Here is a 27,995-nt window from a genome sequence, read left to right as displayed (position 1 = left end):
AGTGCTTGGCTGTGTAGCCTTGGTCAAGTTACTTAACCTCTCTGAGCTTCATGTGCCTGTCCATGCAGTGTGTATGAGATAATGTATATTAAAAGTACCTCACACTGATGCTCATTATAGGTCTCTTTTCCTTTACCTTGGTCTTGGCACTTAAACATTTGTTGACTGAATTAAAGAACACCTGAGAGAGGAGCTTGGGAAAAAGCCAACGGGGATTATTCCATAGAAAAGGAAATGTGCAAAGACAGCACTGGAGGGGTTTTTCTTAACATAAAGGAAGCCACATCAAACCTCTGTATCAGTTTCCCGGAGGTGGCCCCGGAAAAACAGTTCTCTGGTCAGGCATCCGTGAGAGCCACCATTTGCGGAGTGGTTACTGGATGCTAGTGTTACCTCATTTCATCCTAACCACTCTACATTCTCCCCATTTTCAGGTGAAAAACTGGAAATAGAAAGTTAAACTCTTGCCTGCATCATGTACTAGTAATGATGGGAAGGCCAGGACTTGAATCTAATCTAATTCCAACACCCCTATTCTTGGAGAGCTCTTCTTTCCTGCAGTGCTTCTCAGACCCTTGAATGTTCTGATATGTACTTTGAATATCAGAGAGGGGTGAACATGTAACATTTTCCAAACTTATGTGACTGGAGAATCCCCACTGAGGAACATTCAGTAGCATTTTGATGATGCTACAAAATGTGGAAGGCCCCCAGAAATCGCCCTCAGGCCTGCCCACCTCCGAAGCCCTTCTGTGATGGCGACAGCACTGGAAGAAGACCACACAAGCTGTATGATCCCCCCACTTGCACACAAGCCCAACTCACCAGAAACAGCATCTGGCTCGGGTTTGCTCCCGGACAGGTCCTCTGCAGACGTCGTACTGCTGCCCTCAGCCCCGACGCCACAGCCCCGAGGCCCCATGGCGCTGGAGCGCCGCCGCTCATGGATCTCGTCTGAAATCATCTCCAGGTTCTTCAGGGCCGTCTTGTACTCCCCTTTGGCCAGGGCCAGTTTGCCCTGCAGGTCGTCCACGGTCTTCTTCAGTTGCTGGTCAGGAGAACGGGAGGCTCAGTAAGTGAAGGCGGCCCCTACTGGCCTTGCAATGCTTTTAAACGATAGGTTCAAGCACATTTTCTGCCCATCACTCCAACGACTTTCCCAAGACGTGACTACGGAGCTGATCGTTCTTACCACAGCTGTGCATGCACCAGGTAGGAAAGCAGCCACCACCACCCCCAACTCCCATCCAGCTGATAAGCTCTGTTCTCCAGAAACTACCCCTGGCAGAGTAAACCCCATCAGTGGAGCAACAGTGGGTGTCAAATTCACACAGAAGTCCCATGTTGTAGCCACTGAGTCCCCATCACTGTGGTTCTCAAAACTTGGGACTGCATCCGGATCCCCCAGAGGGCTTGTGAAAGCTCAGGGGGCTTTAACAGCAGTTTCTGATTCAGAGGGTCTGGGGTCGGGTGCTCGGAAATTTGCACTTTTAACAAGTTCCCAGGGGATGCTCCCTGTCCTAGGAGCGTACTGAGAACCACTGCCCAGTGAAAGAGAGAAGGTAACTGATAGAGGATCTCAGAGACCATGCAAGACTCAGCCAACACCATTCTGAGGCCTGCAAACTCAGTCAAGAATGTGTCTCTCCACTATCTTGTAGCAAATGTGCCCTCTGACAGTCGGCTATCACAAAAAGTGAGGCTTTAAGCACAGAAAAATCCCATCAGCAGCTAAGTCAAAGGCCACACATACCTCAAGCTGCACGTAGTACTTTGCCTTGAGTTCGAAATAAGGCCTGTGAAAGACAGGAAGGAAACCCGTAAGTAGAATACAACACAAGACCACAATAAGCTCCACAAGGTATATAAGAGGCATTAGCTACAGCTGGCCAGGTCAGCCTTCCAGGACTCAGTAAACTCAGACAAGGCCATGAGCGGAAGGAGCCTGATGGACACAGATGCCAGTCAGAGCCGCAGGGCTCACCTAAGATATGGGGACGTGAGTACACATATCCTGGAGCCCCCGCACCCTGGATCAGCTTCCGCTCTGGTGTGCCCAGCAGCTCAGATGGCCTGGGTCTCTTCTCCTAAGGAAGCTGGCTCCTTAAGGATGAAAAGCACATAAGGCTGCAGAAGGAGATGCTCCAACCACACCCTCGTCTGCTGAGGTCAGCGAGGGAAGGGAGAAGCGCCGCTCCTCCCCTCACTGAGCACAGTGGGGCTGCTGAAAGGATGGGGGCTCAGGCTGGTCTTCTTGGGCTTTGTCCAGGACTAGAGGTGTCGGTGGTCTACAGACCAGCCAGGACACGGGCAAGAGAGGACAAGAAATGCGAACGTTCTGCTAGTCCCCTGGGTTCTGGGTCAGCCAGAAGAGCCTGTCTCCGTTTAGGAACTTGGGTGTCTGAGCATTCAGAGTGGACCAATGCTTTGTCCTTGAGCTGTTCACCCACCATGAAGCTCTGGGTCTGTCTTTGGCTGTTGGGTCCAGACCATCCCAAGTTTCTTTTGCTTAGAGGCCCAGCAACTGTGAGCAAAGCAGGGGACTTGTCTCCAAGATCATTATTGTATAAAAATATATAGGAGTGGTAGAGAGAAGAGCATGGAAAAAACCTCCATGAAAACCAGTCTTGCACCATTTCATCAGCTCCTGGTGCACAGAGAACATGTATTGTGTACATAGCTCATCTCCATTATAATGACAGGTAAGCTGAGGCCCCCCCACTGGGCCATGGAATGGGTTTGCTTTTTAAATTCCTTTTCCTGTGTTTCCCAGGAGCAGCCCCACCACTGAGCACCTTTTCTGGGAGTTACACAGAATGTCTGGGGCAAAGGGAGCCTGGCCAGGGGCCTCTGGTGAGGGCGGTCCCTGAGTGCAAGGCACAGAAAAGAGGAGAAGAACAGGAAGAGGGGACAACCACACACCCCCTGGGACCCTCACGTCCAGACTCACTTGGACTTGTTGATGGCTCTCTTGAGTTTCTTCTCCAGCTGCCGCATGCGGCCCATGGCTGCATTGTACCTGGCCGCTGTCTCTTTGTGCACCAGCTCGCTCCTTGTCTTGGTTTGCTCCGCCTCCATGACCTTCAAACGACAGCAGAGGTCAGCCCACCAAGCCTAGAACAGTTCCTTGTTGGGGTATTACTCGTGTAACTTTTAAAAAATATTCTTTGAGGCAATTAGTGGGCACACTAAGATTAACTTCCAAACAGAACAGGATTACTTTTCCCAATTTTTCTATTTTGTAAAAGTCTTATCAGATAGGACTAAATAGTCAAATTGGCTGTGGCAATGACCGGGAAAGAAAACAAGGAGAAACCAAAAGTCAGAGAAAAATATGAAGCATTCTCTGATTCAATCAATGTGCTCTTCCTCCTCCTCAGGCCTCCTGCCTCTGAGTAGCCACTGTGGGCTCCTCTCCTCCTGCTCCCGCCTTGGGGCAGGGGCTGATGGGCAGGCAAGTGGGTGAATAGCACCCGAGGGAACTTACACATCAAGGAAGTGGGAGACCTAACAAAACCAGGCATGACAGCATCAGGACAAGGCAATTATGACGTCAGCTGTTTGGGCCCTGAATTAGGTGATGGACACAGAAGAATCCAGGATCCAGAAGGGTTGAACTTTACATTTAAACAAATTAGTATCAAATCATTTATATCAAATTTTGAGGTTCAAAAATATTTGTAACCAGGAGACCAAACCAGTAGGAAATTCCAGTGGGAACAATTTTGTTAAGCCTGTTGATAAAAATGAGTTTAAAAACCAACAATCAAGAGCCCTCAATGGCCAAAAACACGGCATCTCAGAGGTGCATTCCCTGACACGTGACAATGTGGGTTCTCTCCTCTCAACTAAAGAAAAGTATCAGAATGAGATCTGCCTTGAGGAGAGACAATGAAGGAATAAACAGAAGTTCAGGCCAGGTAAGCAGCTCACAATTTCTTGACCGTCTTCTACTTACAACTCACACAAGTGTAGAATGAACTGGAGAGGCAGGAGTGAGGCTAGAGGGCCGTACTTTGTTTTACCTGAAGAGCATCAGGGAGGAGCCCAGAGGGCTCTCACGTCATTGGTCTACTCTCTCAGACCCAGCAGGACAATTTTAGGAAGGCACCACTGTACCTTTAACTAGAGGTTAAAAGAAGCCCGGGACAGGAGGCCGTTGATGTTGTATCATCCCCTCCCGTCAAAAGCCATAGTCAGCCCTAGGTTAGTTTATGTACTTACAATAAGGATTTTTTAAAGTATCAGGAAAAATTATGAAAGACTTTGAAATGAGCATAATGACTGGGTGTCCTGTCTAGCATACTCTTGCAGGTTATCTCTGGCTTTCATTGTCCTGGAACTATTTTCCAACCTTGTAAGTTATAGAAAATGGATAGTAATACATCTGATTCTTATCCCTAGAAATGAAGAAGGACTGTGTCCTAGTGGAAATGCATTTGATTATTGATTGCCGTGTAAATGTTGACCAGTTTTGCATCTGTCTGTAAATTCATTTCAGCATCCCCAGTTTTCTACATAAGTGATTTTTTTAATTCTCCTTTGAAATAGTTGTAACATCTCATCAGTTCCCTCCTTGATTAATGAATTAAATGTTTGCTATAAAAACATTTAATATTTGTGAGAATTAACGCTTTTACCTTCTTTAAAATATGTATCTTTTAACAAAGGTTCCAATGCTTGAGATACTTTTTAAAACAACAGAATTAAAACAAAACCAGAAAAGGGAACGAGGAGGGAACTGAGTTAAGCTGGCCTGCGGTGACATGCTTGCTAAAATGACTTCTCCACCAAGACCAAAGGGCCAGGACAATCCTTTCCCTTTGCTTCTAATACCAGAGTCACAAAGCAATAAAATGCACTAAACACATCCCCTGCATAAACACAGGCTTGTCTCAGACTCTAAGAATTTACTGTTGTAACCTTTATGAAAACTCAAAGCCCCAAGCTTATCAGACAGATGAAGACAACATATTGAGGGTGAGCTGCTCCATGACGAAAGGATTTGATGCAGAGTTCACCTTCAAGGAGCTGTCTGAAAAGCATTTTGAAGATACTGACTTAGAAAGGCTGGGATTTGAAGCTGTACAGGTAGGGTCCCCCTGCAAGAAGCAGGGTTCTCACCAGCTGCCCAGGGGCCCTCAGCTATCTCAGGCCCTAGTCTGCAAAAAGAAGCGAAAGCTTTCTAAAATTAAACACTCAAAAAGCTCCAAGCACTTGGCAATGCTGCCAGTGAAGCGCGACAAGCCTGTTCCGGTCCCCTGCTTCACCCCCATCAGGCCACGTCTGCCATGTTGTGTGCCAGTCTCCCCTGCCCCACATACACACAGCCTTCGGGTCTTGGAAGAAACTCCTCCAATCCCTAACTCAGCCCCCAAGGAGAAAGTCACCACGCAGGTCGCCTTGGTTACATCTCCTAGGTAACCAAGGAGCCCCTCCATCTAAGTCTGGAATCAGGCATGAGTTGTGTACTGCAATGGTGGGGAAAGAACGGGGAACAAGGGAGGAGGGTGGCACAGGGCAGCTCTGCTCTGAGGCTAAAGCCACAGGGGGAGAGGTGAGCCACAAAAGGAAGCGATAACAAACGAGTCCCTGAAGGCCTCAAGGCAGTGCAAGCTGGACTGAGCAACCAGCTGGTCACGTGCAACTCAGACCAGAGGTGCCCACCACCATCGCCCCAGGCCTCAGCGATTTGGTCTGGACTCCAAGAGCCTGCCTCCATCTCTGTACCGTGCTCTTCAGTTTTACCACCATCACATTCAATTCAGAGCTGCATGCACTGATTAAGCACCTACTGTGTACACAGGGCACCCTGGAGACTACCCCCTGGGGTACAGACACGCCTAGCGGAAGTGCCTGTCAAGGCAGGTGGGACCCGGGCTGTCAGGAAGGCCACAGCAGCTCGGCCAGGAGCTTGACGGCAGGGCTGCACTTAAGAGGGATCTTCAGTGTGTGGCATTTGGGACAATGGACGTGAAGGGAGGAAGCACTTTGGTGAAGCTGGTTCAGCATAGGTTGTGGTTCTTCCATGTGTCTAGCCACACGTCCATTGCCCCACTGGCCATCTCCATCGGACGTGCACTCAGACTCACAAAGACTTTGGGGGGCAGTACTCAGCTTCCCACTTCCTTTCCCAGAGCTTAGAGGCTCCTGTAGAAAATAATTAGCCAACATGAACAGAGTCTTGGCCTCCCTCGCGATGCTTAGAACTTTCTCCTCAGAGGGGACCCTGTTCTGGGCATGACCCATGGGCTCCCTGTTAGGTTCTGGGTGCATCCACCTCAGCCTACAGGACGAAGTCAGGCATTCCTGGGGCTCCCAAAACCTACCGAGATGCACTCCTGTGCCTTGGGCCTGCCCCCAAAACTGACCACAGCCAGTGCCCAATGGCAGGGTCTGAGGCCCAGTCAACCTAACTGAGCAGCCAGAACTGGCGCTGCACAAGTCTGATCCTGGACAGCCGCAGCACCAAGCCCTGGGCAGCCAAGAGGGCAGCGGGCGCTGGAGAAAAAGCATGTCGGCCTGCACTCAGGATTCTGTGGAAGCCATAGGCCTCCGCCCCCCTTCCTAGGTCAGCAGAACAGAGAGAGGTGTGGGTCCAGGAGTGCCCACCTGGTCCCCTCCTAGGAGCCTCAGGGCAGGCAGGCAGCTGGGTCCCCAGAGACTGTGCTCCCAGCAGCACAGTGGAGATACTCAAAGAGCTGAGGCCTTCCTGCCTAGATACTGATGGGCACTAAACGGACGTGCCAGCCAGGTCAGGCCTCTTCGGTGGGTCCCACGCCAGCAGAATGACCTGAACAGACCAGTAGACATTCTCCCAGCACAGCACCTCCGCATCACATTGCAGCTTTCCCCCCTCACTTACATCCCCAACATCCCGGGGCTAAGACAGCATCCTCCTCTCACTGGGAAAGGCAGTCTCCCCATCTCCTCAGGCCCTCAGCTGGTTCAGGCTGTTTTGTGATTCTTATTGCACTCCTGGGAGATGGGGGCCCAAGAAGCTGGCTTCTCACCACTGTGGGAGAGGGTGGTGGTGCCATCCCAGGCCTCAGGTCCATACAGCCAGGCAGTCTCCATGCCAGGACCTGGGAGGGGAGGCTGACTGCGTCCTTTCCTCTCCAGCAGCTGCCTGCTGCCAGTTCATAGTTCATGTTTCCCCATTTCCAAGTCGTATTTTCTTCTTCCTCTATCTGGTCTTGTTGAGCAGACATCAGAAAAGCCAATCCTTCCCTCCCGGACGCCAGGCCTCCTCTCCCAGAGGGTGAAAAGCTATCACCTTCCCATAAAGGCTCCTTCAAGGCCAAAAGAAACAAAGCTGGAGGGGCCGCTGGGACTCTGGGCCCTGCACCCCCAGGAAGCCATGCAAGAGCATGCTGGGCAGCTCTGCCTCACGCAGCTTCCAAGGCACCCTCTGACCCCAGCCCTAAGCGGAGAACTATCCCTTTGTCCCCGTCTGTGGCACTGCATGTGGCCTAACAGAAAACCGGGCTTGTCATCGCTCAGTCTCCTAGCCACTGCCTTCAGCCATGGCTCCAAGTGGGGCTGCAATGTCACCGTAATCTGAGGGGAACGAAGAGGACACACTGATGGACTCAGGCAAGGAACATGGGGACCCGTGTTGTTCCACTGTGCCTGGAGTGGGGAACCATGCAGCCCAAATCACTGCCACTTGCTCAAGACAGCCCTGGACCTTTCTGAACTCTGGCTCTTTCTCTAGACCCTTAGTTAGTACCTCCTTCAGAAGAAAAGGGCGAGAGGAAGCCCCCTTCTCCTAAAGAAACTAGCTTCCTGGAGTATCCAGAAGTCAGACAAGGCAGGGGACATATTCTAGACCCTTCACTGTCATCATCAACCAGCACTCAGCAAGCCAAGTGTGCTAGGTCCACCAAGCTCTGGGAGGGGACGACATGACCCCATTCGGGGAAATGCTAAATCCCAGAGGGAGGTTCACAGCCAAGCCACACATATGAGTGACTACCCCATCCATCAGATTCAGAGAGCCCGCCTCCAGCAGGCTGAGGTTCTCCGTGATGCAAGGCTATGGTTGGGGAAAGCTTTGCCACCAGCTCTCTTGCTGGTGTCAGTTTCGAACTCTCCTTCTCCCTCAGCAGTTCAAGGAGCAGCCTGTCAGGCCTAGGCAACTGTGAAGGAATCTGGAAGAGTAACAGCGGCCCCAGGGTGGAGACGCTGGCCTGTGACCCAAAACACGTGCTCATCCGCAGTGGTTATGCCCACAACCCCAAAACCTTTGGTGGCCTCACATCAGTGAAGGCACACATCAGATGACCCTCCAGGGAACCGAAGGAGGCCCAGAGCAGTCTGGTACGGCCCCACAAGTTGCGCACTGCACAACCCCAAGAATGGTGTGAACGAGGCTAGTTGTGCCGGGTGGAGGTCCTGGGGACACCTCTTTGCCCAGCTACTCCCCATCCACTAGGGCCCTGGGACTCAGTAAGAAAAGAAAAACAAAAAAGCAAAATTATGTTGTGTTCTTTTTAAAGAGCAGATTGAGTGATTTCTGAAATGGTTTCTTACTGGCTGGTTTGCATTTCCAGTTGGGGTAGAGGGAGGACAAAAAGGAAAATCAGACCTTCAGCTAATTTCTTGGAAGGAGCTTTTTTTTTTTTTTTTTTTGGCCTTTTCACATCTGTCGGGCTGTGGCTTGTAAATTTCAAAGATTTCCAACCTCTGCTTTGGTTTTTCATCAGCTGACTCAGGAAAGCTGTTCCAGCCTGTGTTTGGCTCTCCAAGCATCATGTCCACTAGGGGGCAGGAGGCCCAAAGCCACACACGCCCAAGGCCAGGAGTCTCGGGCTTCAGGGGGAGGGAGAGGTAGCAGAGTCAACAGCCGATTTGACTCAAGTCAAATTATTTGTGTCGGGCTTTCTATTTAAGGAAGTACAAGGTCATCTTTAATTATCAGGTTCCCAAGGACTCGAGCCACTGTGACAGGTGACAGTGAAAAGGGAGAGGCTGCTGGCATTAACTCCTGACTTCTATCCCTGCCCCGCAGGCGGCTTCTCAAGGAGTCCAGCCCAGAGCTGCAGCTCCCACCCCTTCTACATCATCCTTCCATCCAAGATCTTAGTTGGAGCTGTTGAAGACACGTCAGCTCACCCGCCCACCCCACAGCAAACCAGCCTGGAGGAGGGAGCGGTATCTGGAACATTCTGTGACTCCTAGGAAACCCAGTAGTTAGGCAGAGGCAACAAGTTCAGCTGAGCCAAGCAGCTGTCCCACCACTGCTGATGTGAAGCAATGTGGCCAGAAAGAGCAGGTCATGGGAGCTGGTGAAAGGCCAAACAATGATGGCATAAAAGCCAGAAGTCAAGGCTGGGTAAAGATCACACACAGCCCACTTCCTGCTCACATGCCGGCTCCCAAATCCCAGCCCATGTTCTTCCACCTGGGATTCTGAACCCAGCAGACCCCCAGGACTCAGTGGGAGGAGACCCTGGAAAACGACCTAGTCCCTCTGGGAAGGCCGATCCACAGCGAAGACCCTCAGGGATGATCTAAACACACAAGTGACACAGGGAAGGAGCAGCGAATTATACCTGTCATTGGGTGACTGTCATCCCTGAGTATTGCTCAGTACCAGGCCCAACAGAGACCCCACGGAAGTAAATAACCTGTGACTTTCAGCGAACATTTTAGGCGAACATGCCTGGGAGTCTGTTTCCTCTGCTTGGGGCAAACAGAATCGTAAGAACCAGGGGGTAGCCTGGATCAGATGGACAAGGGGCCATGTGAGGGATGCTCGCACACCCACCCTCGTGCACACAGGGGCCACGATCCAGATGCCCACACGCACACGGACACTTGCAGACACAGACGCATGTGCACAATTCCAGGCACACCCCCCACACAGGCACACACAGCTGTGACTCCTACCCTCTGGGTGGCATGATTCAGCATCTCCTGCCAAGCTGAGTCGAATTGCCGCTTGTCGTCCTCCAGCAGCCGCTGCTCAGCCAGAGAAATGGTTTCCTTAGCGGCACGGAGCACCTCCGTGGCCCTCTGGAAGTCCTGAGTGGCTTTCTGAGCTTCCAGCTGAGCCTGTGTGAGAAAGAACCCAGGAAATGGCAAAGGCTCCAACAGACGAGTGTCTCGAGGACTGCGACGTGCCTGCCTGTCCATCTCTGCCTCTCCACTCTGGACACAGGCCTGCCACCTGCAGGTGCACGTCAATGCTGGGGAGGTAGGTGACAGGGCAATATTCACAGCCCAGAACCCAACTGGCCAGATAAACATGCCAACTCTTGGTCAGAGCCAGAGATGGCAAACCCACCCCTCCTGGGACAGACATGGCCAACAAGGGCCTTGCACAGAGTAGCTGCCATATGCCAACGATGCCATGTTGGGCATAGTGGCCCCCCCAACACTGTCCCTGCCCAGATCTGTGGCCCAATTCACGGCACGTCAGAACCAGAGAGGCCCCAGGAGACCATGGCCCAACAGTGTCACTCCACAGGTGGGACTGTGGCTGAGACCCAGGCCTGCCCCAAGCTCACAAAACTGGTGAGAAGCAGAGTTGACCGGACTCCAGATACAGAGTCCCACCCCTGAGCCATCACTCAGCCAGACAGGCCCCCACTCAATTCACACTTGCTTTCAAGGAACATCAAGTGGGAGAATCAACAAACCCTGCAGCTGGCCATGTTACTGACAACCACCAGCCACATGTGGCCAGAGAGCTTTGGAAAGGTCATTAACGGAGAACAGAACACTCCAAATTCTAAAGACTTAGTACAAAAAAAGAGTATCTCCTCAATAATTTACATGTTGATTATATAACAAAGTGACAATATTTTAGATATATTGCATTAAACAAAATACATTACTAAAATTAATTTCACCTGTTTCTTTTTACTTTTTTTTTTTTTTTTACTGGGGCTGCTAGACAAGGTAAAATGACATAGCTGACTCACATTCTGTTTCTTTTGTACAGTAGGCACACCTCCCCCAAGATTGGGCCATGGGATTACCTCAGAATTCAGCAACAAACCCTCCGGTCACCCTCTCATAGACCCACCGTGACTCCCCATCAGAGCACAGGCAAGCCGTTGCCAAATGCTGGCTCGCCCTCGGTTAACCAGATCCCCATGCCAGTTACATAGGCTTGGGGGATACCCATGGGGCAGCCCCTGGGACTGAGGACAGGAGCAGAGGGGAACAATAGGGCCCCCACCCATCACCAGAGTGAGTCTCACATGACTTAGAGGAAGTTGTCAGAAACCACAGGTGAAGAATACATTTTGGAAACACGTAAGTTAAGGGGACAAAATCAGACTTGAGCCCATCAGTCCCCAGGCAAGGGACAGCTTCGTGACCCCATGGGTGCCACTCTCCATCATTCAGTGAACATGGACTTGGATACCACACCAACCCTCTGGGCAATGACTATCTAATTAGGGAACTGAAACAGGCGTAGAGTGGATATTCGGAAGTCTGTAATACAAGGCTATACATGCGAGTGCCATAGGACGGAGGGAAATATATACAGTCAGGGGATGTGAAGGAAAAATTACTTTCAGTAGGAGGAATCGAGGATGGCTTCATAAAGGAGGTTGATCATGAACTGAGGACTGAAGACGGGGATGATTTGAAAGATGTGGGGCTGACAGGCGGCCAGGAAGCAGCAGCATTATGAAACACAGTACGTATCTTAAGAGACTTGACAAAGACTGGGATTTCAAAAAGGAATCAAGAGTGGAGGCCTTGAATGAATGCCAGGCTAAAGCTTCAACCACTGACCCAGGGACCTGTCCGCTGTGGACCAACTGTGTGCCCTGGGACCACACATCCATGCAGGTATGCCTCAGCTACCAGCAGGGACAAGGGACCCACCCCTATAGAACTGACCAACCCACTGAGAAATGACAAGACAGGACAATTCTCACCAACAACTCTCTGCTCCAGACCCCGTGCCTCCAGGCCCACACATGGTTCTTCCAGGTGAGAGCAGCCCTTGCGGGGTCCTCCATCTGCCCAGACAGGAGCATACAAGGAAGAAGCATTCTATCACGCCCTCACTAGAAGGATAGAGTCCATTGGACATTGGTAAAGTACCTTCTGGAGGCTGAATTCTGGAGATGAAGGGCCCACCCCAAAATTAGGGGTCCCAACTTAGTCAGGGAAACAGATATGTTCATTACAAACTCCAACACAAGACAGATGGTGACAAGTGACAGAGGTGTAAAGTGCTATGGGAATATAAGGAAGAGAGAGTGATTTGTCAAAGGTTTCCTAGGGAAGAGTCCTCAAAGGAAGGGTATTAGGCACCAAACTGGCTATCGAAATTCAGGTGGCATCCAAGAGTTTACACACACCTCTAAGTAAGGAGTGCTTAACTCCGAGATTGTTTCCCAGTGTCATAATAGGATACACGACCTCGAAAGTCAGAAGCCAACTTATCAGTCCCCAAAAGAGCTGCTAGTTCTCACCATCATATGAAAGATGATGCTAGAAACCTTTGGCACAACTCACTAAGTTTTACCTTCAAACTGTAACAAAGGACCCAGGCCCTCGTAGTAATACGTTATTTGAGTAAGGGCCTTGCACTCACGGGCTCCCTGGTAGTTAGTTCACTCACAGCAGAGGTGTCCAGCTAGCAAACCAAAGAGCTGAGGCTCTGCTTAGAACAATACTGAAGAGGAAAATGTTAGCAGAGCTGGGTTTGAGCTGTAAGATGCAACCCAGGAAAAATTTTAAATATCTTCATGACTCATGGACACTAACAGCTTTCATGGAAACAGCTCTATGGAGAGAATTTTAAGAGGCTGCTCATGAACGAATTTGACGAGTGACCTTTATCAGACACTGGCCCAGGCCAGCTGTGACTGTGAAGCACTTGGAAACACATGGGTGTTCTAGTGTCATCAACGGGGGGAAGGGTGGGGTGGGGTAGAGAAATCTGTCTTTGTCGAGGCCGCCAGATGGGAGAGTCTGCAGTCATGGCCATATGACTCGACTTCCACTCCACACCATAATCGGTCTCAGGAAGGAACAGGGCATCTGGATATTTGCATTGGTTGCAAATATCCAGCATAGAAAGAAGTTTACGTGCCCTCCAGGTCAATCACTTCATTTTTCAAAGGAAGGCCCAGAGAAGCAAGGCACCTTGCTGAATGTCACACAGCTATTTGGTGGCTGGTCAGAGCCCGGAAACCAGAGCCCCTGACCCCAAGGGGGACTATTCTTGCTCTACCATACAGTTTCTGCCAACATGGGTAATTTTAGCAATGACACAATCACTGGACAAGTGGACAGTCTACTTATTACTAACGCATAGCAAGAGTCGCTGCTAAGGAGCCAAAGACAAGATGGGAACTCAAACTGGGCAGGATTGCTGCCTCCCACCTGTGACTCGTGCAGGTGTCACTGAAGCCTCATGAAGGTGTCAAGAATATGCCAGCCAGTTAGCTGTGGAAACTGAAAAGAAGGGGTCTTGTCACTTGGTTACCCAAAGCCGTACTCTAGCTGGGGTGGCTCCAAGTCCTGGAGAGAGCCCGCAAGACGAGACTAATCTGGTACCTGCCCACTAACAGACCCTTGAGTGTGGATACAGAAAAATATGAAGGACATCATAGCAGCTACTGTTTGAGCATTTATTCTGAGATAGTGTATACAAGGTGTTGTGAGTACAGTGCCTCATTTAAATCTCAAAATTACCCTAAGTCAGTCCACTTATGATCCCTTCTTTACAAAGGAGACCAAGGCTCAGAAACGTTACATACATTGCCCAAGATCAAACAGCTGCCAAGGGTGGAGTCAAGATTCAAACCCTAACCCAGAGCCTTCCTTCCAAACTTCTATTAAACACCACCTGCCAGGGCTACAAACTGCTCACAAAGCTAAGTTCAGTTTCACTTCACCTACTTACGGCCACACTGGCCACTGCTCAATATATCAGGATGGGTAGAGGGGTATTTAGGAAGATGGCAGACACCAAGGAAAGCGTGGTGTTTCCTCTAGAGTACAAGGCAGGTGGCTCTAAGAGCTGAGCTCATTCAGTCAGGAGTCAGGGGCTCAGAGAGTGAGGTCTAGAAGTGACCCTGAAGCTCTCTGAGCGTAACCTACACCCAATACTGTTTCCTCGCCTGCTCCTGGGAACAATGGACCCCACTCACAGGGGAGTGAGGTGGCTGAATGAGACACAGGGAAGCATAAGGCAGTCAAAATCCCTTCATCTATCCAAACAGCGCACCCACTCAGCACACAGCCCCAATGGATTGCTTTCCCCACTCCCTTCTAAACAGCGTTAGCACTTGAAACCCAAAAGGATACTCCAGTTTCCTTGGGAATGAATGGGCTCAATTAGCATACACCTCCCAGTGCCTGATGGGAACTGTGGAGCAGCAAGAGCCTCCTGGAAACTCCCAGACACTGGGACATGAAATGGAAGATGGGAATGTCCCACTTCCTTCTAAAGTGGGTCAGAAAGTCACCAGCCTGGGGTGAGGCAGAGGCTGATCTGAATGACGGTCACATCCACGTGAGACAGCAGAGCACAGAGGAAAGGGAACTACCCTTGGAAACACAGGGAGGTCTGGTGCCTCCTGTGGGGTTAGTGCCCTGGCTGGGATGGCCCCCACCTCCAAGGGGTCAGGACAATGTCCCTGCTGCCCTGAGCAAACACTAGTGGGGAGCCCCCATCTTTGTGTTTCTTTTTTTAAAACTTGATACAGTTTTGTCCTTGCCTCTTTATCGTGAATGTTGTATGTGCTGCTGGAAAGAACATCATGAAGAAAAATGCCAGATTCCTTTCCAAGCCAGCCAAGGAAGATCAAAAATCTTTGAAAACAGGATCGAAATCTCTGCGGGCCTCAGTGAGGGAGGGAGGTCCAGCATAAACATCCAAGTGGACCACAGACAGGGTATCTGTTCTCAGCTTTATTCGAGCTCGTTTTCTGTCTGTATTCCGAGCAATCCTAGGGATCTACAGTTGCCAGAGAAGCCGAGACTTTCAATTCTGACAACTTCCCACCCTTCCATACTTCTTTCCCACTGTTGTATGAGGTTCACTGAAGAGTGGCCAGAGATGGGTACTGACGATGTTTTGGATACAAACATTTTCATCAAAAGCATTTTCTAGAAAGACTTCCATTAAACCCATGTCGTGTCTTGATCATTTTTCATATCCACTGTTCCTAATTTTTTAAATTTTTAATTAGTCAAAATTAATGTCATTAGGAACAGTTCTTTTCTATGTCAAATCAATTTCAGCCCCTGAACAGTTTTTATCCACATCAAACTTTACTAATTATAGTTTCTGCTATGGAATTTTTCATGATTTCCATTAAGACTCAATTTTCCTGATCAATTTTTTTACAGATCTAAAAATCTGTTGAACATATGGGACATCAATGTTTACTCAGTCGCAAATGTTACCATGTTCAGCTTGAGCCATTGTCAGTTAATATTAAACTTGTATAATATCAAATATTAAATGACACTAAAGATTAAATACAAGATCCACGGTGTATATTTCTCCTTCGAGAAACATGAGAAAACTCTGAGCCATCCTTCACACCTGAGGAGTAGCTGCTGGTTCCTACGAGGAGGACAGAACGTGGGAGCAGAGACGTGGGTGTATAAAGAACTGGGGTGCCGGAACTGGGAACAGCATCTCCCTCCCCTCAGCCATAGCCAGGGAGTCAAAGCCCCAAAGGTACCAGATGCCCCTGGTAAAGCTCTGATCCCCTACTCTCATCTCCTACTTCTCTCTTTCCTTTGCAGTGGAGGGGCCAGGTGGCCGGTTGACCCTCACCTGCCTGATTTGCCCTCTTTCTACCTGTGGATTGTGAGCAGAGCTGCCAACACTTCCAGGGATCACTCTCCAGAGAGCTGGCCCCACCAGAACCTCGTGGATAAACAGGCCCCCTTGGAACTCTCCAACCCCCAAAGACCCCAGCTCCTAACACACCATTGTGCCAACAGAAGAAACATTCCAGCGCTCTGCATAGAACTAGCATTGATTGACCAGGACAAGTGGCCACTGTGAGGCCCTGCATGGGATCCGGGTATATTCCTGGCACCAACAATGACCATTGTCTTGGGTCTACAACCTTGAACAAGTCACTGGACTTATCAATGCCAAGGCCTCTGTTAACTCCCAGAGAGCCTCAGCTACCGTTGGAAGATACATAATTACAGCAGGACTTACAAGGCCATGTTCCAGAATGCAGTGTCTGGCTTTAGCACGTGCAAACCGTCCCTCGGCCAGTGAGTTAACCAACCGGCTGCTTTGCTTTGGCTATCATCTTTATTGTTGTAGGTTTACAAATTTTCCATAACAGAAGTTCTATTGATGCACTTCTTAACCAGCTATCACTTTGCTATATACCTACAACACAGCTCTTTCCTTAAACTCAGAACTATGTCACTGGGTTGAGCAAGAGCATAATATAAGGGACAAAGGGAGGTCCACAATATTTATCAAATCAAAACACAACAGCTGTTTCTAGTCAAATGCTTTAAACCGATCATAAGAAAACACTTTTTTTAAATAGCTGGAGACATTTGAAAAAAGACTGGCTATTAGATGATATTAAAAAGAACCATTAATTTTGTTAGGTGTGGAAATGTGATCTTTTAGAGGTTTTTATCTGTTAGAGATAAATACTTAAGTATTTATCAAAGTACTTAAGTATTTATGGATGAAGTGCTGCGATACTGGGGAACAGCTTTAAAATAAGAAAAAACGGGCTGGATGTGATTGGCAAAATGTTCACAATTGCTGACACTGGTGATGGATATGGTTCACTGGTTCTTCTCTCTACTTTTGTGTGCACTTGAAACATTCCATAATGAAAAGTAGTAAAGAAATGTTTTTCACAGTCTTTTTGGTTCATTAGTTATCACTTTTGCTATGTACCTACTGCATAATCACAAAATTCAAGAAAATGCTATTCACTAGAAGATTAGGGAGACCAAAGATTATTTGTCAAAGGTGGCCCTCACTAAAGAAGAAATTTGAGCTCAATAAATAAACAAAACAAAAAGTACCTGTAGGATTGCCACTGAGGGGAAGCAGAGTCGAGATGTTAGCCAAGCAGGGGACAGATTTACAAGACTGGCAGGGCCCCCCATCCCTCCAAGCCCATCTTGCCCACATGTAACCTGTAAATGAGACACATCCAAAATGTGGGGAGTCCAACACTGGCCCCCAAAATCCTGTTAGTGGCCAAACCACTCCAACTACACCCAGAAGTTCTCATTTCTAATCTTGGTTTCTTCTGCTACAATTTAAAGCCCTCAGATCTTTCTCTGTCCCTGACAGAGACAAAGAGAAAAAAGAATACACCCACTTACAATGACAAAGCACATTATCACTACAAAGTACTTTTAAGAGTAGAAACCAAACTGCAGGCACCCTGCCCCCACTGCACCCAACTTCTATTGCCCTGAGTAAGGGAAGGAGGATAAAGGGAAGCGGGCAGAGGTGTTTATTAAATCCCAACCGTGTACCAAGTATGCACCTGTGATATCTAGTCTATTGTCCTGCTGGCAAGTATTGTGGTACCCATTTTACACCCAAAGAAACTGAGGTTAAGGAACTGGTAGAAGATCACAAGGCTAGAAAGGACACTGAGACCTGAACTCAGGCCTTCTGACTCCAGGTCTGGAGAGGAAAAGCCCCAACACAGGGCCGTGTATTATTCTACTTCTCCAATGATGCTTAAACACTGATTCTCTAGACCCTGACGAGAATCCACAGAACCCACTGGGCACCCTCAATTCAATAAATTATCTCCACAACACCATCTGCACACCCACTTTGCCGAGCCCTATGGCCAAGACATTCTCTCTGTAGAGTATCCAAAGATTGACAAGCCCTGCCTAACCTCTCCCCACCCCCTAGCTCTGTACAAAGAAACAAATGGGCTCTCAGGAAACTTCGGCAGATTTTTCTGGCATCAGTTCTTACCTGGACTATTTTTAAAAGCTTTGTAACTGGTCTCCCAGCTTTCAATCTCACATGGCCAATTTAAATTCCACATGGCAAAAATTTAGTCTCCTGCAACTGCAGTTAGGACACCTGGTGTCCTATCTTTCTAAAGTGCATCTCTGATGATGTCACTCCCCGGCCTAACAAAAGAGCCACAGCCCAGGGTTGCACTTCCCGTCCAACCAGTGAGCCCCAAGCATTCACCATTCCTTCTGAAGCAGGGCCCAGTTGGCACCCTCACAGTAGCGGCTTCTTCCCGTCCCAGCCCAGGCCTCACCTTTACTTGACCTACTTAGAGCAATAGATCAAACCCCTGTGGCGTGAGCTTAGAATGTCCCCTGTCCCACCCGGTATGCTGTTTTAGAAAATTACCCTGAAACGTATGATTAATACCCTCAGGCTCATTGGTCACAATCTCTCCGGTCTAGCCTTCTTTCCAGGTTACTCCCATCATTGCTCCTGGGTTGCTGACTCCACCATAGAATCACATGGCCAGAGGGAAGGCTACATGCAGACCCCCGGAACTGTCATGTAGCCTCTGGAGGGACGCCCAGATTTTCCCTTAAAAACCCCAAGTCAGTCTCAGAATGTGACGGCAGTTTTTGGAGGTGTTAACCCGCTGCCTTCTCAGACCACGGGTGCTCTGATAATAAACGTTTATCCTAGGACCCAGCTCTTGTGTCGGTCTATTGGCTGAGCGGTGCAGGCGGCACGAGTCCAGACCCATTTGGCCTCTGGATTCACTTCAGCACTCCTTCTTATACGTGCCATTCCCTCTGCCAGTAACACACACCCTTCTCCCTCCTCTCCACTGTAGGAACTCCTACTCATCCTTCAAAACCCATCTCAAATACCCCATCCTCTGTGAATTCTTTTTTCCACTACAGCATGCTGGACTCCTTTGTTAAGCAATCATATGTTCTTTCTTATGCCACTTCACAGGCCAAAATTAAGTTCTTGTCATTCCTTAGCCTCTTTTTTGGAGTGACCAGTCCTGTTCTTCTAGGACTTACAGCTTTCCCCATTTTCTAAACCCAGCACTTGACAGACAACTCATTCAAAGACCATCTTGCACTGCCCAACGGTGGTTGAGCACATCCGAGTTTGCAGAACAACGCTTCTTGAGGGCAGGAACTGTCGTTTATACTTTATCACCCACAATACCTGGCACAGAGGTGAACACACATCCCCATCCAAAGCCATTCTCCCAGGCACTTTTGTTATCGTCTCCATCCCCAGCTTCCATGTACCATTTTACTAAGGAAGGCCCTGATCATGCTCTACTGACATAGGAGGAATAATGAACACAGTCTGTGCTTGACTGTGTCACGAGTCACCCACCTCAGTGCCTTCCAATCACACTCAGACCATTAAGAACCTAATCGGAGGTTATGAGGACAACCAATACAAGAGGGAGACAACACTAAGCATGCCACAGGGAGGCGAACTCTCTGGATTCAGAGAAAAGGGGCAGCCAGAGCATCCATCCGTCCTCGCCACCTGCCCACTCAGCTGGACGTGCCACACGCCAAACTTTCACTAGCGAATCCTGTGCTCTGCTGGTCTCCATTTGGAGATTGCTTTCTCATATGATGAAAACAAATGGCTTCAAAGTCATTAACCTCCCTCATGCCTCTGAGACAAGAAACACTCAGGAGAAATAATGGAAGCGGGTATCTGCCGATGGCCCCTTCCCTGCCAGGCTGGGATCCACAAAAGGATACTGGTCACAACTGGTCTCCCGCCAGCCAACACCTCACACAACTGCTTGGCTTCACTTCCAAGGGGCTTCCAAGAGGATACACCCAATCTACACAAGACGACTTCAGTTAACACCAACACACTCTGCAACTTGGAATGGGTGGTTAGGGAGAGGGTTCTCAAAGCTTTCTACACTTGGCCTGTAAACCTGGGAGAGACCCACAAAGAGGGTGTGAAAGGAGATGAGAGAGGAGAGGGAACAGTCAGACAATTCAACCCCAGGGGCACCGACATGACAAGAGACACCTGGTCAGTCCCCAAGGCCCAGGAGCTCCCAAGTCGGCGCGACAGCAAAAAAGGTCCAGTACCCATGGCCTCTCCTTTCTGCACAGTGCAGAGAGTTTCTATGATCTTTCTAAAGCAGTATCACCCGTAGTGACGTAGGAAGCCTTATAAGAGCAGCAACTGTGCTACTGAATTTTTTAATTCCCAAAACCTAGCCTAGCAGCCAGTACACTGCAGATGTTGAAGAAATATGTGTTTAATTAAGGTACAGCCAGAGTACAAATGATAAGTCACAAACAACTCCCTGTGGTCATTTTAATGCACCTTGTTAATTTTTTTTTTTCTGTGGCTCACAGAGTGATAAATGTCTGTCTCTCTGGGCGCATTTATCCTTGGTAATGCCCATTTACGTGATGTGAAAACTCACTTGAAGAATGACCTAACTGTATACCCTAGATCAGTCAGTGTGAGTGCCATTCTCTCAACACCTGAATAATCCCCCCTTCCACTGTCCCTCGCCTCTGCCAAACCGAATGATATATAACTCAGGTCCCAGTGGGTCTTTGGGAAATTCATTCCTGGGTAAAATTTTACCCTCTCTGAATTCAGAGGACCAAGTCATTCTTTCAGTAGTTTGTCATGTTATAGGATAGTGTATGTGGAAAAACACTCTGAAAACTGCCCAACATAAGAACATACTGATGACATGTCTCTTGAATTATTTTACTATTCACTTGGTTTTCTTGACAAGCTGCAAACTCCTTGAAGACAGTGACCACATTTTCTACTTCTGTGGGTCCACACCACCAGAATGGTGAGGAATATGCACTTGGAAACGATGCTATTCCCAAGCCTTTCATCAGCCAGGCACTTTGGCTGCCCCCTTCCCACCTTCTCCAGGTTTCAGACTTGCCAGGGTCATTCGTTGCCTGGTACATTTAACCACAGCCAAAGGAACAACCGATTCACTGAAATGTCATCCCTCCTCCAACAACCTGTCTTCGGCTTCTGGGCCAACATTACTTGGCTTAATGTTAACTACCACATGCAAGAAGATAGCCAAAAAAATTCAAGGTCAGGGGCACGCAGATGAAAATGAAGGCTCAATATAATTAAGAGCTAGCACAACATACCTCCCTGCCTGGCACAGTCTATAATACGCTGAGGGATCTGTTGTCATGCAAGTGCAAAGACGGCAACATGGCTGAAGCCAGCAGACCCTGGCCAGAGCAGGCTGTCTGTCAGAAAGTAACAGAGTCCCCAAGAGCACCCACTCCCAGAGCACACACATAACCATTAAAGCCAGAGCCACTTCAAGCCACCAAGGGATCTCTGCAAAAGACAGGACTGGCCATGTAACAGGGCCAGGGCAGCAGCTGGGCCTGCAGCCTAAGGAGGCAAGGTTGGCACTAGCTGGCATGGCAGGAGCTCTCTGTGGGAGCCAGGGCTCTTCCTTCCAGCAGGTATTGCTAAGCAAAGTAGGTTCTGAGGACTGAGGGCCTCTCCCAGCTCTAAGGGGTCAGAAACCAAGTACAGCCAATGGAATCAAGAAAGAAAAAATGTAAGATAGCCACATGGAAGAATCCAAATGGCCTAGGGCTGAGATGATTACGCCTCAAGCCTCTATATAACTCTCAATTCCTCCTTTCTCCAAGCATTGATTTCGCCTTTACTAGGCATCATGTATATGAAGACTTGAAAAGGATAAGAGACAATGTTTGCCCTCAAGGATCTCAAACTCTACAGTGGGGTCCTTAGTCCCAGGTGTAGAAGTTAGAACACAGATTTAGGATGCCTGGATCAAATCCTGGCCAGGCCATAGCTGGGGACCCAAACACTTTATTGTACTTCTGTGCCTCGGTTTCCTCAAAATGCAAAATGCAGGTGACGGCAGATGCTACCTCATTGCTTTCAGGAGTAAGTGTTAACACAGGTAAAGTGCTTCGAACAAGCTCCCAGTAAGCAGAAGTGTCAGCTGTTATATAAGCAAGCATTATGTAGTATTAGCTTGTGGTTATTAACCCACAGGACATGGGTGACCTTTAAGGGGAGCTGATGAATACCTTGAAATCATGTTTATAAATTTATGCACCTGAGCACATATGCATGTGTTTTCAGAGGGTACCATCCATAACTTTTGTCAAATTCTCAGATGCAAAGCTGAAGGAAAGCATAGCGAGGGAGGGAGACGCAGAGAGTCTGGAGAAGTTACACAAACCTGTGTCTTCATTTTAATCACGCCAAGGATGAAAGCTAAGTAGTGCTGTCCAACAGAACCTTCTGCAGTGATAGAAATGTTCTCTGTGTGTGCCGTCAGCCACATGTGGCTCCTGAGCATCGGAAACATGGCTGGGGACACTGAAGAATTGAACTTTTAGGTTTATTTAATTGTATTAATTTATATTTAAGTAGCCACACATGGCTGATGGCCACAGAGCGAGTCAGTCTGGGAAGAAAAACGTCACAAAGAGAACAGAATACTCAATGATGCAAAATAGTCCATGACATACGCGTAAGTGAGTGCAAAAACAAGGTGTACCTGGCAATTCTGAGTATGGCGGGACAGGGGGAGGGCACACATTAGGGCACAACACAGAGAAATGCAGATGCCACAGGATGAGAGGGGCAGGGCCAGACGCTAGAGACAGAAGATGTGCTGTATTAGTCAGGGTTCCCCAGAGAAACAGAACCCACAGGTGAGATAGATAGATAGATAGATAGATAGATAGATAGATAGATAGATAGATAGACAGACAGACAGACAGACAGACAGACAGACAGACAGACATAGAGATAGATAGATGTTAAGAAATCAGCTCACATAATTGTCGAGGTTGGCAAGTCCAAAATCTACAGGGTGGGTCAGCAGGCTGGAGAACTAGAGAAGAGCCAACACTGAAGTTCAAGTCCAAAGGCAGTCTGCTGCACAGTTCCCTCTCGCTCAGGAGGAAGTCAGTCTTTTGTTCTATTCAGGCCTTCAACTGACTGGACGAGGCCCACCCACACTATGGAGGGCAATCTGCTTTACTAGCATCCACCAATTTAAATGTGAATCTCATCCAATAAACATCCTCACAGAAACATTCAAAATAATGTTTGCCCACATACCTGGGCACTGTGGCCCAACCAAGTTGACCTATAAAATGAACCATTGTATGCATTCAAGTTTTTGAGCAAAACAATCAGTAAAACTGACTTTGACAGATTCTGCTGGGAGGCAGAGGGGAGAGGTGGGGAGGGGGCACTAGAAGGCAGGAATACCAATGGAAAGACTATTTCAATAGTCCAGGAAACATAGGAGGGCTTGCACCAAAGATGTGGCAATGGTAAATGAGTCATTTAATTAACATGCGTTAAAAGAAAGTGGGAATGGATTCTGTGACAAAACATGTACACACTTAACACCTTTTTGGGAAGCTAGCATTTCCTCACAGTTCTCCAATACAATACAAGGAAAAGGAAGTTTCCGCACCCCATAAAGGGAGGGACAAAATGTAGCCGAGACATGGGGTTGACTGTGTTTCTCTACTCCAAGAAGTCCTATGCCTGCTCTGTGGGGCACATATGTCCACCTCTAGCTCTTTTCAACCCAGAGCCTTTCTAGAAGACAAACCACAGTACAGACATGGGAAAGTTGTTTAGCTGCCTCCCAATATCCATTCTTCCCTTCATCCTTAGAACAATCCTGATAATTAAAAACCCCAAGCCAAGCCTCCCTTGCAGCTACCCAGGACTATATGGGTAGGTCTGGCAATGAAACAGAGCAGTGTGTTGTCTCAGATTTCCAAGTAGACTCTTTAAAATAGAAGGGGCATATGTCCCTTCCCTTCCCTCTTTTCCTGACATACAGATGTGATGGCTGGAGCTCCTGGAGCGATCTTGGGCCATGTGGTGACTCTGAGGATGCAATTCAAATACTAGGATGGAGCAGTAATAGGACACTGGTTCTCAGATGACCATGGAGTCACAGTACCAACCGAGACTGCCCAATTCAGGTCTTCTTTTAGGTGAAGGAAGGTATCCTTGCCTGTTTAGACCACTGTTTTTGAGTCCTCTGTTACTTATAACTAAATGCAATTCCTAGTTGATACAAGACGAGGCCATTATTTTGTGCATAGGCAATGTAAATTTCATAATTTCAGGCTGTAAAGTTTAATTTGTATATTTTCTTATGGCCTTTGGTGTTGGGATGGGGCCAGACAGAAGAGGAACATACATAAACTAGTACGGTGCCTTACATCCCAGGATTTCCTTCCAACAACTGCTCCCAGAAGAGCCCACTACAGATGGCTTCAACCATCTTGGTGGAGCACCCAGGTCAGTGCAAAAACAGACCTCCCAGTCTTCCCTGTATAAAGAAAACCTTCACTCAGTTGGCCTGAGCCTGAGACCAAAAGAACGAGAGAATCTTAGATTTCAATACTCCACGACTTTAAGAAATAAAAAAGGTACAGCACTTTCTCTCCAGTACGGTGCTTTGCCAAAAGGCTGGGGGATACACTTGAGGCTGGTTGCAAATTGATGAACAAATGGTACCTTTTTCTTACTTCCATTTAAACGATTTCTTCAAAGTGAAACAGATGAGTGAGGCTTCCTAAACAAAGCTGATCATTGCCTACCCTGAAGCAAAGAGCCACTCTTTCCAATAAGAGACTGTAAGCTCTCTCATGCCTAAGAAAGTTTTAAATGGAAAAAAATGAATAAACAAACACACAAATGATCACCCTAGGAAAGGCACTCAGGAACGGGGAAGAGGGGCAAGTTGGAAGGAGGGAGGTGCCAGGCAGTTTCTGGAGAAGTCAGTGGAAAAAAACAGCTGAGGAACCCACATTCTGGAAGATTCTGCAGAAGAGGCCCAGTTGATGTAGCCTCCCATGGAACCCTCTAGAGTTCTGTCTGGAGCCAACCAGTTCTCAGCAATCAAAGCTGGTGAGGGTTATGGGTTATGGGGCCAGGGGGAGGCGGGCAGCAGAAAAAACACTTAGACTCAGCCACTTATGTTAGAAACCCCATTTCTTCCTAGAAAAGCCAGACCCAGGAGTACCTAGAACAGTAAGTAGTGTGGGCCTACTAATACTTTGCATTGTACTGCACACTCCCCCACACACATTTGTACCTGCCCAAGGCTACCGCGAAGGAATGGCAAAGCGGGGTCCAGAATCCTCCACAGCACCACGTGCTATGAACTCAGGAACCCCATGAAGGGGCCGCTGGCTCTGAAACTACTTTCTCCATCTGGCTGATGACTCAACGCCATAACTTCCCTTCTTTGTAGGGCTACCAGATTTAGCAGATAAAAATATAGGACTCCCAGTTAAATCTGAATTTCAGGTAAACAACAAATTATTTTTAGTTAAGTATGTCCCAAATATTGCATGGGACAGAGTTACACTTAAAAAAAAAAAAAAGAAAAAAAGATCTGAAATGCAAATTTAATAAAGTCGCCTAAACTCTGACTGCCAACCCCACCTTTGACTTAAATTCCACAAGGACATTCTACCACACAGAAATGAAAACTGTCTATGGCCTGGACTTCTAGGTAGTTCCCTTTTGGTGTGATGGTGTGGTTCCCATCACACACATCGGGAAGCTGTGATAAACCCCGAGCTGGGACTCAGCAGTCCCACCAGGCTGGGGGCACTGTACCCCAAGCTGTGGGCATGTTTTTAAAGCAGAACTACTTGAATATTCAGAGCGACTGTAAATCTCTGAGTCCTAAGGGTCATCTACTTCTCAGTGTAAATAAGTCCATCAGTTTCTCAAGGGTAGATTTTCATCGATGTGGAGAGAATATTATGTCACGCTGGGAGGGCTGTGGAAGGAGGAGTGGTAGGAAAAAAAAGGAAAGCAGGGTGGGCAGAGGGGATCCCCAAAGTGAAGAAAGGGAACAGAAAGGTAAGCGGAAAGCTCAAGAGAAACACCACCATTTGGCCGGAGACCAAGTCTTGTTGCCTGGCAACACAAAAAGGCCTACCCATGTTGACAAAACTGGTAGCAAACACACATCCTCTTCTCTGATTTTCTTCAGCTGAGAAACCAGTCACCTTGCCACTCCTTTCCAGGGGAGGCTGGTGGTATTCACAGAGGGAAGGAAGGAAGCAATCCATGTCAACACAATAGTTTTATTGAAGATAGATGGGAGGGAGGGAGGGAGACAGAGAGGGCAAAAAGAAACAATCAAGGAACCTCATGGCTGCAGATACAGTACAGTGCTCCCCATCCAGCTCCCCCTCTAACCGCTAAACCGTGGTGACAAACCACATCTTCAAGCAGCATGTCATCTACCAAGCAGCACTTACCGGGAACCAGCCATGCCTTGGAAAAAAGCAAAGGGGACAGGGAAAAGGGAACTGTGCCGACACAGTTCCCAATTGACAAGATAATGGTGGGTAGCGCCTCCAGCTTAATACTGCCTGGCTGAGACCCTGCTTGCAACTAGTCCTCCATTCCTGCCACCTGCCAGGCAGGTAAGGGTCAAATGCAAGAGGCCCACGGCACCACCAGGAGAGAAAAACCTCAAGACTCAAAATCAGCAAGACTCCCTGCTCCAGCCTCAGCAGAGGACTGGGAGGCCGAGCCAGCCAAGCAGGAGATGCAGAGACCCCAAAAGGTGGGAGTGTGGAGGACTTCAGATTCAAGCCTCAAGACCTACGCTACATCAGGAGCCTTCGACCTGGGTCAGACCCTTCGATCTGCCACTCTCAACATTGACCTCAACTTGATTCAAGATTCTAAGCTTCCAAAATGCAGCTGCTTTTTCCCCAGAATCACCTATCAAGACTGCAAGGCAGGACATGGTCTTGCAGGCAAGGGAGAGCGAACAGTCCTTTCTCCCTTCTTGCTGTAGATCACCAGGAATGCCACTTTGTGACAGGGACCCCAGCACTCAGCTGGGCAGCTGGGATGACGCAGTTCCCAGGAACTGGCCTGTGAACACCCAGTGGGAACACAGTCAGCGCCACCAGGATGGATGTCACTGACCCGACTTCCTGACCCGAGTCCCACACTGACAGCTGCCACCCAGGCAGGAAAGTGGCTCAGCAGAAATGGAAGCGACCGGGAAGAAGGGAAGTATGACGAAGTTGCACTGAAGTCCCAGGAGAACTAGGACAGAGTGCCACGAGGGGAAGAAGTTTCAAGGGGCCCCAAATGACTTGAAACAAGAGCCTCCCAGTTACCCCAGAGCAGAAAACGCAGGGAACGACCTGCACAGACGAGCTCAAAATCTTCCTTTAGCCCAACAAGTCAATGATGTCTCTGACTTGGTCCCCTACGATGTGTCAGTGTGCAGTTCAGACTTTCCAACAGTCACTAAACGCCTCCTAAGAGCCGAGCACCAGGCAGCAGCCTGAACCAGCGAGACGCAGGTTCAAACCCAGCTCCTCTCCTCACGAGGGCTGTGACGCAGGCACGTTCACGTTACCTCCCTGAGCCTCAGGGATCACCCCTCCGTATGATGCTGGCCATACCAACTGGCCCCCATGCTGCGAGGTCTAGGTCACATACATGAAGGAACCACTACTACAGATCCTCAATAAATGAGGATGTGGGGAGCCCCCTGAATAACTAACTTCTCTAAACCTCAATTTCCTCTTCTGCAAAAAAGTGCCTCCCTCATGTATGTAGAGCACGTAGAAAGTGCCTGGTTACAAAGTGTATTCAAGTTGCTTTCCTCTTCTTCTTCTTCTTCCCCGCCATCCTTCACCTCTGACCCAGTTTTCTCCACGTACAAGCTCATCTCCATCTCACTGACTCCCACCTCCTCACCTCCCACTTGCCCGCAGTCTCGCTGATGAGATTCCCACTGAGGCAGCCAGTCACTAATTTAACATTCAGGAAAATAAACTCACCACCCTCTCCCAAAGCTAGATCCCCACTCTCTTTCAGCTTCCTACTGGTTATTCAGGCTCTTCAGGTTAAAACCTTGGAGTTCCCTATGACTTATTCTTGGCAGCTGGCTAACCACTAAGTCTGCTAACGTGTCCCCTTCATAGTCTCTCAAGTTAGGCCACAACACCAGGAAGGTTTGTGTAAAGGCCCAAGTAACGGTCTCTGG

General features: G+C 48.6%; 1 protein-coding gene across 1 annotated transcript in view; it reads right to left on the bottom strand.

Annotated features, from left to right (window-relative positions):
* The window catches only part of SH3BP5 (SH3 domain binding protein 5), a 64,162-nt gene that overhangs the window by 3,250 nt on the left and 32,917 nt on the right, over positions 1 to 27,995 (bottom strand). Inside the window, exons 4-7 of the mRNA XM_019725974.3 lie at positions 9,895 to 10,059; positions 2,951 to 3,081; positions 1,754 to 1,796; positions 826 to 1,048 (exon numbers count right to left, since the gene is read on the bottom strand). Coding sequence (XP_019581533.2) covers positions 826 to 1,048; positions 1,754 to 1,796; positions 2,951 to 3,081; positions 9,895 to 10,059 — 562 coding nt within the window. The remainder of the gene's footprint in view (positions 1 to 825; positions 1,049 to 1,753; positions 1,797 to 2,950; positions 3,082 to 9,894; positions 10,060 to 27,995) is intronic.

Source organism: Rhinolophus sinicus, chromosome 5, assembly GCF_057876585.1.
Source record: "Rhinolophus sinicus isolate RSI-liver-muscle chromosome 5, RSI-T2T, whole genome shotgun sequence".
In the NCBI taxonomy this organism is placed as follows: domain Eukaryota; kingdom Metazoa; phylum Chordata; class Mammalia; order Chiroptera; family Rhinolophidae; genus Rhinolophus; species Rhinolophus sinicus.
Note: the sequence above shows the minus strand (reverse complement) of the source record. Positions and strands in the feature narration are given on the sequence as shown.